At 36.2% G+C, this 13,613-nt stretch overlaps 1 protein-coding gene across 5 annotated transcripts in view; it reads left to right on the top strand.

Annotated features, from left to right (window-relative positions):
• The window catches only part of LOC134541647 (uncharacterized), a 280,099-nt gene that overhangs the window by 27,606 nt on the left and 238,880 nt on the right, over window positions 1–13,613 (top strand). For all 5 annotated transcript variants that reach the window (XM_063385232.1, XM_063385230.1, XM_063385228.1 and 2 more), the window contains exon 6: window positions 7,792–7,969. In XM_063385232.1, the coding sequence (XP_063241302.1) occupies window positions 7,792–7,969 (178 nt within the window). The remainder of the gene's footprint in view (window positions 1–7,791; window positions 7,970–13,613) is intronic.

The raw sequence follows: 13,613 nt of genomic DNA, 5'->3' as shown, positions 1-13,613 counted from the left end.
AGTTCCAAAAAAATGAAGGGGGGAAAAGTGTATAATAACAGGTAGCGCCCGGACCACAGCTGCTAAATTTTCAATACTCGCGTAATTATCTTATTTTGTGAGCCCTTGCCTGACCGCGACATACTCGGTACTTCATTTTGACAAAGACTAATAAACGAGGCTCTGTGGGCACATATGCCCGACGGAAGTTGCAGGTGCGTGACCATTTGGCCAATCACAGCACAGCCCTTACAAAACCATAGTAGGATACAATTTCTGACCCCTTTTAGCGAGGCTTTTTCGACAGAGATTACATTAAAAAAAATCCCGTGAATTAGTACATAATTTTTGTTCACTCACAAAAATACTTTATCAAATTATCAGCCAATAATGTTGCATAGCAACAGCTGCCTGATGCTTCCCAACGCTTCCCACAGTTTTTTAATTTTCCATCTCTTTCCCTCACTTCCTTCTTATGCAACGTATCCAACTATTGCATCATATTTAGCCAAGAATCATGTTGAAAACTAAAGTACATAAGAAAATTAGGGTAATTTTCTTATTTATGAACAAAGCAGACAAAAACTATACAGCCAAACCTCTCTGAAACGATCTCTCACGGTTCCCAGGAATAGGGTCGTATTAGAGGGGGGGGGTCGTAATAGATGTTTTCAGAAATTTTCAGTTGTTTTAAATAGGGATGTGCATGCTGAAAATACATCAATGTTTTTTTTGATGTGATACATCGTAATTTGGCATTGATGTTTTCCGATGTATCAAACAAAAACATTGATGTTTTCGATGCATCATAAAGAAGCATTGGCATAAATAAATTATATATTTATAAACTATCTAGTAAACATTTTGCTTGGACGTATTAAAAATCTTCAGAAAATTCTACTCTAACAGATATGACTTAAAAATTTCAGCTAGAGATAATTATAATAATGTTATTAACATATCTGTGCCACCGATTACAGAGAGTTTGATTAGGTGTGTCATTAAGAAAGTCAAATAAACCTACTGGATTTGACGGTATCCTTAACTTCATAATAATTAAAGAATGTATAGTGACATATACACTCAATTATTAACAAATATTAACACTAGCCTCAGTAATGCCTCTTTTCCCTATACCTACATGGAAAAACACAATTGTGATATCAGTATTTAAAAATGGGGGAAAAATCATATCTTAGCAAATTACAGACCTGTTTCTTTATTATGTAGTTTTTAAAAAAATTTCGAAAAAAATATTTTTTAGACACATCAATTTTCATTTGACAAACTGAAAATCAACATGGATTTCAATCTGGAAGATCCACAAGAGTGTGTTTTATTGATGATTTATTTTCAAGGACAAAAACTGCCTACTTTCATGACACTAACACAGGAATGAATGAGCTTGGAGAGAAAAAGGATAAGATTTTCGTGTTCAATATTTGCAAATGGTTCAAAACAGGTGTGTATTTGGAGATATTTGAAGTGCATTTCAATCTCATAATAGGTCTACTTCATCAGGAACAAATTTTCGCCTTGAAAACCGTAACATGTTTGCAATACTTTGTAAGTATGGCTATTGAAAAATATGTGGATAATACGGAAACGATGTAATACCCTGTACTTGTAAAATAACAAAACATGTTTTAAAAATGTGTGTCAAAATCGAACTTTTTCACACTTTTCGTACAGAAAATACAGTTACCTACGAGAAATAAACATTATCAAACTCAATGAACACTCAAAAATTTTATAGGGTGCATTGTACTGCAACATGTTATTTGTTTTGACAGTTTAATTATTATTTATTTACGATTTATTAATTTTGTTTGCTCTATGTTTAATATTATTTATTTTCAGAAACGGTAATTTATTTTTATGTGTATCTATGGAAAAGTGACTCTTTGGATTTTTACCGGACTATTTGAAATAGGTATTGTTGATACCCCTCTAAGGACTAAATGAACTTTAAGACGGTAAACGGTAAAATTAACGCCGTTATTTATAATGTAAATTATTATTTTAATAATTTTTTATTTAAATTTTACGTGAAATTTTGTAATCCGCGCTATTGTTGCGTGCGGATTTCACGTTTTAATAAGGAAATTAAGTAACTGATTTTGGTTTTCGGCCAATCACAGGCCGCCATTTGAAAGTTAAGTTTTACTGGCTTAATTTAAGAAGCTAGTAAGAAGAGAGTTCTACAATGGCCAGCTAAGAGAGCTGTAACTTCGTGACGTCGGCGATACAAAATCCTTCGAATTAGCTATCTAGCACTAGGCATCCCGGATAGTGGATGATAATTATGTATCATTAGGGAGTCTAGATACGAAAATAGGATTTATCTAAAAAGATAAATAACATAGGAGTGCAATACGTGAGTAAAATAAAAGTGCTAAGAATTTGTGTCCTATACTGATGCACTCGTCACGCAACTCCCGTTTTTACGTCACATCGTCGCCAGAAAGTAATATAAACATTGATTTTTTGAAGTAAATTGACATTGTCTATAATTCTAATAATATTTTAAGATATATTTAACGATTTTACACACTATTTTTCTGACTCAGAAGTCCTATAGGTTGAGAGGCTCTGAGCTCTACCGACGACATTTTGAACCTTACTAGCCGAGGTAATTTGATTTAAGATCCCTGAAAACATAAATAAAAACTGTGTAGTTTCTACGAACCCGAATTAAGACTTTTGTGAAAACTTAAATGTGCGCACCATAACTCCTGGTAATTGAAATTTATTTGAGTTATATGAGGTCAAGTACCAGTTAGGTTGTTTTGAATATAATTAATAATTTAATAAATATAATTAATAAGGGTAAACATTGAACCAATTTTTCATTTGAAATAAATAATTATATATTTTTATTTGAGTGTTGTGTTATGTTGTTTATAGTGTCATCTATCCCAGTGTATATTTATGTATGTTTGTACTTATTTGATTAACACCGAACTGTGGCATACTTGATACCAGTACTTACCAGTGGAGAGCCACACCAGTAATATTATTTTTCCTACACAGTTCAACACAGCCCAACATTTTAAATGTGTGCGTAAAGTTAAAGTAGCCGCACATATTAAATTGACAACCCAAGTGGGGCATTAAGTTAAAGTTCCCCCACAGCATATTAATTTAAATGTAGTAAATTATTTAAAGCTCTTATATTCATACCATGGAAACAAATAAGTTTTAATTTCTATAGCATATGAGCTAACCTACGTCAAATCGCGTAATTTTAATCTAAATTTAGGACTCTGTCACATTATTTCTCTATATTCATAAAGGTCCAGCCATGTTGAATAACCTTATTAAGCCTACATTCAAACAATGATCGAAAATGGTCTAGTACAAAACATCTTAATCACTTAATCCCTCCAATTTAGCAACGAAACTTCCATCATGCGATAGGGCCATTAATTAATACTACAAAATCTCACCTGCACTCAGGTTTGGTTTGTAATTTATTTACATAATTTGCAGTTGAAGTAATAGAATCGTAACTATTGCTTGTATTTGATCTATGACAGAGAGACAAATATAAATAAACTTCATAGAATATTCCTTCCTTCCTAGTCCGAAACAGTTCTTTCAATGTAAAAAAAAAGTATTTTTGATGTATCGAAAGAAATACATCGATGCATTGTTAAACATCGAAAGTCATCGATGCATCAAATAGAAAACATCGATGTTTTCGATGCATCAATGTATATCGAACATCCCTAGTTTAAACACCCCCCCCCCCCCCCCCCCCAACCCAAACCGCTGCTCGCTAAGAAACCAGCCGTACAATGGCAGGATGCTGTCACTCACAATGCTAGACGGCTTTGCTTTAAACCCACTTCAACCTTCATGACAAGTCCGTCGCCCTACAGGCCACCTCTAAAGAAAATATGTCAGACAGTTTATTTTTACTGTTTAGTTTACATGTACGTTTTCTGCTTGCCGTAGTTAAATACACTAGAACCCCGATGTCACAAACCCCGGATTTAACGAAGCAGTGATTTTACGAATACATTCTCGGGAACCGTCAAAAAATTGGACATTTTGACCAAAATGTGGAAATAAAAAAAAAATAAAAAAAAATGAAATGAAAGATCATTAAAATCTGTTAATTTTAACACACAGCTTATTTTTGTGTCGGCTTAAAATACTTCCAATAATGTTCACGTAAAAATAACAAAAAAAACAATGGGACATTTCAATTAAAAATATGGCAGCGGTAGGTTCTGCAACGTGAGTGGGCGCACACTAAGCTTGCCCGGCTGGCTGGCGGCAGCGGCTTCATGATGCATAAGCTCACCCCTCCCTCCCCTTGGTAATATTATTCAAGGCTAGCTCATCCCTCCCAGACACACAAAACATCTAGTGTCCTCCCTTATAACACCCCAACTTCGCTCTGCTTTGAAAAACCTTCAGTGAGAAAATGCTCATTTCACCCTCCCTTCTCCCGTAAAATTTGGCTATTATGAATGGGGTACTAAAGCGGTGAGGGAGTGGTAAGATCGTTGTAAATATTTTCGGACCCCTCCCTCCCCACCAAACACGCCCAAAAAAAAGGTATGTCAAAATATGTCACTTTTCACACCAAGTCATCTCTGGCAAGGAATTTACAAGCTTCCAAACTTAAATATAAATGTATTTTAATAGCAAGGGCCCTATGAAAAGGAATTGAATATACCAAACAAAGCATAAAACGGCCCAATGCGTGGTCGCTTCGTTATTGCTCGCGCGAGACGTGGGAATGTTAGAAGAAAGATAAATGCGGGGGAGACAGATGGCAGCCAGTGTGTTTCCTGCGTGGGGAATAAGTGGCGTAGCCTTTTTTTTATGCTGGGTGAAGCGATCTTTTTCTATCAACCCACGGGAAAAGATAACTGCTTGAGCTGTCAAAATAAACATCGCTGCGGCAGTTGAAACAAGTCGAGGCGGGCGTGCATCCGGTCGGTCGCTGTGTATGTCTACTCGAAAAACATATCTCAATTCATAACAAGATTCCTTATAAACTACACGTATTGCCGGATGTTTTCAGCCTGATCCATGCAAGTTCTTTAGCCACATTTTGAATGAAAACAACTGGCGGGCCAGTGTTGTGCCCTGTTTTGCGGACACATAAAGCCCTTATCAATTTGCTGACAGTTTTAATATATTTTTACTAACTGCGTACCACACTAGACACTCACAAAAAGCTAAACGTAAACACGTTGCCACAAAAACCTTTATCTGCACCCTGCCGGTAAAGGGACGTGGAATGGGGGTTGTCAAGCGCTGACAGCGGTCGACAGGAAGTAGTATCTATTTTTAGACATGCGCTGCCTACGGCAGTACAGCACTTGGCAAGAGGAACGCAGTAACACGCTACTCACCACAAGAAACTTATTTTCTGTCCGATTTTCTTCGGATTTTCGGCAATTTTTTCACGGTTCCTCGAAATCGGGTTGTAATAGAGAGGTGGTCGCTATAAAGTCAACGTTTGTACTTTATAGAAATATTTATATTGATCAATTTTGGTGGTTGCAGAAGTCTAAACAAAAAATTGTTTGATTTATGATATGCAAATCTTTACAAATTTTAAATAAGCTAAAACGTTATTTTGTCTCTGGAAGTATGCTTATCTTTGTTTTTTTTTAAAAAGGTAATAATTTTGTTGTTTATTACTATATTTGTAAAGAATAGGAGATTCTTTTTGATTATATTTTGCTTGCGTTAAAGCATTGATTTTTTTTTTGTTTAAAGAAAAATTGTAGAATCGCGTGTTACAAACAAGGACAAGTAAAAAATATTCTTTTAGAATATTCGGTTTGTTCCATATTTCGGTCATTGATAATATGCGTCCGTAATTTTAGCAGCAAACTGGAAACTTCGTATGATTTGAATTAATACTTAAAAGAGATATCGAAGAGCTGTTTTAGTAACGGTAAGATTTATTTATCGATATATACCAAGAATTAAGTAAATTTATTGAAAATATTGTGTTTTGATAAGAATTGTTAATTATCGTCGAAGATTTCAACACTAAAATTCACGGAAGAACATGCAACGAAACTTTAATACTAGAACGAAGATCTGCCTAATTATGCTACCTTAATCGACGCAAAGAAGAACGGTTAAAATATCTTGAGGATTTGAGAGAGAGACAATTCAATTATTCAATCGACGACGACTGAACCACGTTAAAATAGGAAAGGCGCTGCAGTTTTGACGACACGAGCTAATAAGAAGACGTCTCGGGAGCCTAGCAGGAGGACAACCCAGCAGCCCGGTCCGCGAGAAGTACCGACTCGATGGCGCAAATAAGAAGGAGGCGGCTCACGAGCCGAGCAGTAGAACAGCCCAGCAGTCCGGTACGAGAGGAGGACTGAGTCAACGACCTACCAGCTATCCAGAGCAGGAGAGCCAACTACACGCGGATCGTCGCAGAGTCCTGGTCATCGAGGAAGTCAATACGTCTGTAGAGGCTATAACTGTCACTGAGGTCGGTTGTTTTTTTCAGTCACCGTACAGTCGTCAATTTGGAACGTTTCCCGTTTGTTGAATTTCACGAACATTATTTTTTTTATAAAACATTGATTTCCGCCTGAAAGACTTACCAGCGGCATAATTTAAATCCAAATCTGAATCTCTTGTTCTATAATTATTAGAATAACTAAACTAATTAATTTAAATTAACTCTCGGGATCCCAAGACTATTGAATAGTAAATATCTGTTTGGAATTCTTTCAGGGCATTAAATTGGATATAAACGTTAGTCTCTGATGTAGTAATGTTTCACCAACACTCAGTGGTCCACGCTCACCGAGTGCTTTCAATCCTGGCTTAATACATAATTTTTACTTAATTTGAACTTACCACAATTTAACTTTCAACAGAAACATATAGAATTATTGAATCGTTTACATGATATAAAACAAATTGTTGATATATTTACACTACACTAACTTTGAATGAGTTTTTTTTTTGTTTTGTTTTGAACTGGATAAACTTGTTACATACATACACAAAGAATTCCAAGCATTCTAGAATAAGTTAATAGTCTAGTAGGATAAAACGTGATCAATGTATGTATAATAATAATTGTACCCTGCAACGGCTCTGCCGCACTCACATTAGGTCTAAAATACACCTACTTTCGTTACAGACGCAATTTACTTTTATTTACGACACATAAACTAGTTACATTGATTTACCTTGATAATTTTAGCTGTTTGAACCAAGAACATCTAATTAATTTTTTTTTAAACTGACGGAACTCGACGGTTGTGAAAATTTGTTAAAGAAATATAATCAATTTTTTTTAGCTTCACACACCCGTTGGTACGTCATCGCAATAAATGTGGTCGCAACAAAAAGGTTTTACTGTACTTTAAAACATGCATTTACAACCAAACAGATAAAAACAAGGCCTAGGGGCTCATCCACTGCAATGTAAGCAAATCATCAGGTTAACTTGAAAAGCATGAAATAAAGTAAATTATGATTATAAAGTGTATTTTAAACACAGTAAACTTCCTTAAAAGAAAAAAAAAAGTGTTATTTACATGATATCTGCAAACCTAACCAATGTACTGAACGTGATGGGACAACAAACTGATTTGATAGTTAAACCATTTAATCAAATCAGGGGGGGCCCTGGGTTGTTACATCAGAGCATGCAATAGCTTGACAATCTGTAAAACACAACTTAAAAAAAAAAAAAAATACTTAAATAATTAAGGTAAGTAACTTCATGCTAGCTTTAGGGTTGGTGAACTATAATAATAGGATGTTAAACAAAGGCATTATTAGTAATTGGTGTGTTTGCAGACCAGCAGCGGTTTGCACCGTTCTACATGGGCCAGGCGCAGATGCACGCGGCCGGCATGCCAGCCATGGTCCCAGCGCACACCCACACTCGCGTGTACCCAGTGCACGAGCGCCTGTGGCACTCCCAGCAGCGCATGCAGGAGCTACAGCGGCGACGCCTAGACGCACACCTGCACCAGTGAGTACCCATAAGAGTAGTCCACCACAACTGCAGCAGCCTCAACAAAATGCACTGTTTTACCAAAATTGTTTTCTACGCAGTAACTTAAATTTTTCCTACAACTGCATACGCTGTTCCGTACAACAGATGTCCACAAAACAATTTTTTTGAATTACTTAAAAAAAAAAAAGTTGAAGAAAGATGTCAATAAGAAGCACCCTGAGCTGAAGAGAACAATTTTATTGGATTAAGTATTTTTGGTACATACAAAAAACTGGGTTACAAGTGCACTATAACCAAAAGAGTAAATATTATATACATTTTTTTTGCAAATATCTGTTTTAGTATGAAATTATGAATTTTAAAATCTGCTGAAATAAAGTGTGAAAATTCTATTAGAGCTTTAGCTCTCAAAGAAAACTTGCAGGGCTCCTAAAATTAAGGGTGTGCGGGAATAGGTTTTTGTACTGCGGGAAATTTTCGGGAAAAATAAATTATTCCTGCGGGAAACGGGACGGGATCGGGAAAAATTAAAAAAAAAAAAAAAATCTAATATGAGAACATGGCCATTTAAACGTTTCTTGCAAAGTTAGTTGTTTTTTTTTGCTGCTATTTCTTTTGTCTGCTTCACTTGCCCTTTTTTCAGCGGCGAATTCATTTTTTTTAGCATCCTCAAATTCTTTTTTATAGAGGGATGTTTATTGAGATGTTTTAGTAATCCAGACGTGCTACCATGCTCGCATCTCAAAAATTTTTCACACGAGATACACTTTGCCAGAGATTTACTGTCTGTCAGACGTTCAAAATACTTCCAAACACTTTTAGGTTTCCAAGTAACTAGCTGATCGGTTGCGACCTCCATTATTTGTAGGCTGCTAGTTTGTTTTAATATACAAAGGCATCGAAAATAGGAACAGATACTTTGCACAAGCCTTAATAACGTAACGTCAGCAGACAAAGCCCGCCAAACTAAAGAGTAAACAACTATTTTTTTTCTCCCAAAGCAAAATCATAGATGTTTAGATACTCGTGAGCAGTGTTGTAAAACTACGTGATTTCATATTTTTCAAAGTGCCAATATAGTTCTCTACATCGCCACTGCTATCAAGTAATGAGAACGGTTACGCTTCGTTATGTAACGCAAGTCTAGTATTTCTTATATCTTTGGCGAAAAGGTGGATTGCGCATGTGTTTTGTTTGTGTCGAAGGACACACAGTGATTTTAGGTTAAGTATTGGATGGTGACGGCAATAATGTAATATAAATGACTATTCACGTATCTTGCAAATTTGTACCCTTGAAGAAATAGATTTATGAATGCATACAATATTTAAGGTACTCCATGTACGTTTTTTATATTCCAATTAGATATGTGTAAACGATTATAATTCACTGCACACCACAGCTGTCGCTACGATCGGCATACGTTTAAAAGATGTTTTGCGTTTAAATAGTACGGAAAATCTTCAAAAATGTACGAATCCATAAAAGATATTGTTGAAAAAACAGTTCGAATTGATAGAAAACATTTTCGCATGATTAGTAAACATTTGTAAATTTTTAAACAATTTCCCGAAAAATTCGGGAGTTGTAAAATTCCCGCCCGGCATTTCGGGAAGCCTATTTTCCCGACTTTTTTCCCGAAGCGTCGGGATCCCGCCCACCCCTACCTTGTTACAAAATAAATTAGAACTACAGTCAAACCTCTATCTATCGAACTCGCATGTATCGATTGTCCGTGTTGATCGTATACTTTCTATGGTCCCGGCAAAATTGCCGTACAACTAAGGTTAAAAAAGTCCGCTTGTACCGATGTTCGAATTATTGTTTTGTCCGCATTGATCGTACAAAATATGTGGTCCCGTCACTATAAATTATAACAGATGATCGTTTAACCATAAAGATTTTGCAGAAATAACCATTTCTTAGAAAGAAACTGTCATTAAAACAGTACGATAGTATACAGAAGTAGTAAAAATCACCTTAAATCTTCAGCCATTTTATAATAGCAATGAGTGAACTGTCAACAAACAATAGTAGGCTAACATTGGTGCCATATTTCCGTGAAATCGACTCGTCACGAAACGTTGCCACACTATCAACTTGTATTTATGTACGTAATTTTTTCATGTCGGCTAAAATGGTAACGTAAAAAACAAAACCTTTTATACCGTACGTATATAAAATCACTTCAATAATAAACATGTCCCTTATTGTGACTGAGCATTAAGACGTCTCGTTTATAAGGTACAAAGAAACCAATATGGCGTCCGCTGTGGCGTTGAAAATTTATTGATTCCTGTGCAGCATCGTGAACCCATTTCTGTAGGCCGGTACAGTAGAACCTCGTTAATCCGTGATGCACTAATTAGGGATTCGAATAATCCGGGACATTTAAAAGTGCAGAAAAAAAGAGAAGTAAAAATTGTCAGCGCTTAAAATTAACGTCACGTGGGCCGGCAGCTGGCAAACACTGCAAGCCATCGCGTGGGCCGCCAAACTCTGCAACGCTGTTTGTACCGACCCTTTGTGTCGCCCCCCTCCCTTTGTTTGTTGCACGGCAGGCGCCTGGCGAGTGACATGTCTGGCTGGCATTCTGCTGTTTGAAGGGTGGGGGGATACCCAAAAATTATGTGTGCAAGGCCAGCACAATCTTATCTTTCTCTCTTGGGCTGTTGTAAATGACCGTGAACTAATGGCTAGGCAGTGCCGTATTTTTTTTAAGCCGAGACACTAATTCGAAGACGGCCCTTACCTGAACGGATTATCCGGGTTTATTATTTTTTTTTACAGGATTTCAATTATCCGGGCATCGGCGGGTCCCAATTAACACGAATAATGGGGAGTTTACTATTTTTTATCCATCTGCTGCCAAGGCGCAGTAAGCCTCGGGAGATGTTACATCACATGACCTTGGCCTTAACCCAGCTGCACGCCGGTGTCTGAGAAGCCTGACAAGACCTTCCGGGCTTTTAATCGCTAGTCCATGAAATTCGGTAATCCGTGATTATTTCGGTCCCGACCATCACGTATTATTGAGATTCTACTGTATTTCATTTTTCGGCCATGCTATCCTAATCTATGGCACATGTTACTTCCTGATTCTGATCGGTGTTTCCTTTACATGTGTGTGAACGTTGACTTAATAAAAAGTGCAAAAGTGAGGTTAACGTTTTAGAGTGATTAAAATGTCTTGGCATAGTAAATAGGTGAGAACACTTGATGAACGAATTAGGATTATTGAAGAAATTGAAATTGAATTGTAGGTCTATTGTGCATAGTTAGGGACCCCTGAAAATGGTAAATAAAACTGGCTCATTCGGTGTAAAAAAATGACAAAAGCGGTGCAAAAAATTGGTGTAAAAATAAGCAAGCGGTGCAAACAACCGGTGTAAAAATAAGCAATCGGTAGAGACCCCAAAAAATTGTGAAAAAATTATGCCATTGGCGGTGTAAAAAAAACCTCATAGCGGATAGGCACTACAAAGTAGCAGACTCTGCCTTACATCGGCCCACTTTGTCTGTCGTTTCATCACACAAGAATACAATCTGTTTGTCTTCTACACCGTGCCTTACTGATTCCTTATTTGCCTGGCCAATTTTTGGGACATAAGTTTCTCCAAGAGTTTTGGCTGATGGCAAATCCCCTGCACCTAAAATGTATACATAACTTACCATATATTTATAAATAGGAAGCATTTATAGGGTTATCGCTGAAAATATTAATGGGCTAATTTACTCAAAACAATTCTAAGCCAAACCTAACCTAACCTTTTCAAGATTACTGTTGGATTACAGAGTCAAACCATCAATCAATCATCAAAAATATCTTGTGGTGTGCTCACCATTTCACAATGCAATCCATCCTATTTATGTGTTTGTTAATCTGAGGTACTTGCAAATTTATTGGAAGTAAAGGTAAGTTGGGCCTAAATGTAAGTTAATCGATAATATTGTAGGCCTACATATGCTTATGAACTTTTATTAGAGGGGGAAAACATTTCTAAATAAATAAGGCTAACCTTCTTCAACATGGGTGTTAAACCATTCCCTCATAGCTGGATGATCAGCTTTTTCCAAAGGAATGTTAACTTACAGCATCATATTAACAAAATCAGAAACAAATTCTTGTTTTCTGCACTTTCAAGCTTGTTTGCTTTATTCACGCTGTCGCCTATTGAGATTAGTTTAGACACGGTAGAATTTGCTTGACAAAATAATTGTCTTGTCTATTTTGTTTTGTGTGTCATTTGCCACATGCTTTTTGCACGTTTTTTTGTGTGGCCAATCAACCCGCACGTTGCAGAACTTGCACATCCTAATTTTGTCCCGCTGATGAAAAATATAAAATCCATCCGATTTGATCTCTCCTTCGCGATGAAACATTGTCGAAGTTTTCGGTATCGTAATCATAAATTCAATTCTATCACAAAACTTACAAAATGTGGGCGGTATTTGTAAACACTCATATATATGTGCACACAAAAATGACTGCCATCTTAGCTCCATGCGATAAATTAGGTTAGAAAAATCGACACCAGTGCGCCTTGCGGCAGAAACGACCATTATTCAAAACACGAAAACTGTGGAGTCAATTTTGTTATGTTGGTAGTGCGCACATATCGATTGTTGACATTTGTTACCTTTTGTTTTCATTTGCGATGGCAATATTTACTGCTTGTAAACAGAGTAATAGAAATACGTGAATTTCAGTAATGTGTCAAAACGAAGATAATATCACGGCAATAGTCTTTTAGTCTATTTTTATTTCACGTCTATGTTTATGATGGCGTAAATAAATAGAACTTGCGACATAAGGGCATTATTTTGTGCGAAAAAGCGTGAATTTTGCGCGAAAATTCATGAATTTCGCGACTTGTCGAAATCAAAGGAAAGTCGCAAAATTCGTTTAAAGTATCAAATTTTCGCATTATTTTGTGAATTTCGCGCTTCACCATTTTTCGGGGTATCTATGCATAGTCTATGTTTTCTTTAAGTGTAAATTGAATTAAGTAAAATGCTTTCATTTTTATTTTTTTTCAATTGATTAAACTTTAATGACAAGTAACTGATATATTTCTGACACTAATTTTGAGGTTGAAATATTTTTTCAAAATCTAAGAGTGAAGTCCACATCTATTGAATGTCCGCATCTACTGAATTTTTTTGTTGGTCCCCTGAAAAACGATAGATAGAGGTTTGACTGTATATTACAGGTATTGCAAAAAAAATCTACCCATGTGACCCAGGTCTCTAAAAAGAGTAACAACAGTTCATGGCAGCCTCGAGTCTTTATGCCATAGTCCTAAAAAGAGGGTATTATTTTGCATCCATTTAAAGTTTGTCCAAATAAACACAATTGTTTATCTTTCTTGCAAAAATTCAAAACACACATCTAATGCTTAACCACGTGTGAGGTACTTAGTGCATTGCAAATAGTCAATAGTAGAGACCCAAAAATGGTGAAGCGCGAAATTAACGAAATAACGCGAAAATTTGATAAATGCTACCTATTTATAAGTATATTGCAAGTTATGTATACATTTTAGGTGCAGGGGATTTGCCATCAGCCAACACTCTTAGAGAAACTTATGTCCCAAAAATTGGCCAGACAAATAAGGAAGCAGTAAGGCACGCTGTAGAAGACAAACAGATTGTATTC

The sequence above is a fragment of the Bacillus rossius genome (genome assembly GCF_032445375.1).
Source record: "Bacillus rossius redtenbacheri isolate Brsri chromosome 4 unlocalized genomic scaffold, Brsri_v3 Brsri_v3_scf4_1, whole genome shotgun sequence".
NCBI classification, from domain to species: Eukaryota; Metazoa; Arthropoda; class Insecta; order Phasmatodea; family Bacillidae; genus Bacillus; species Bacillus rossius.
The sequence above is the reverse complement of the archived record's forward strand: the minus strand, read 5'-3'. Positions and strand labels throughout refer to the sequence as shown.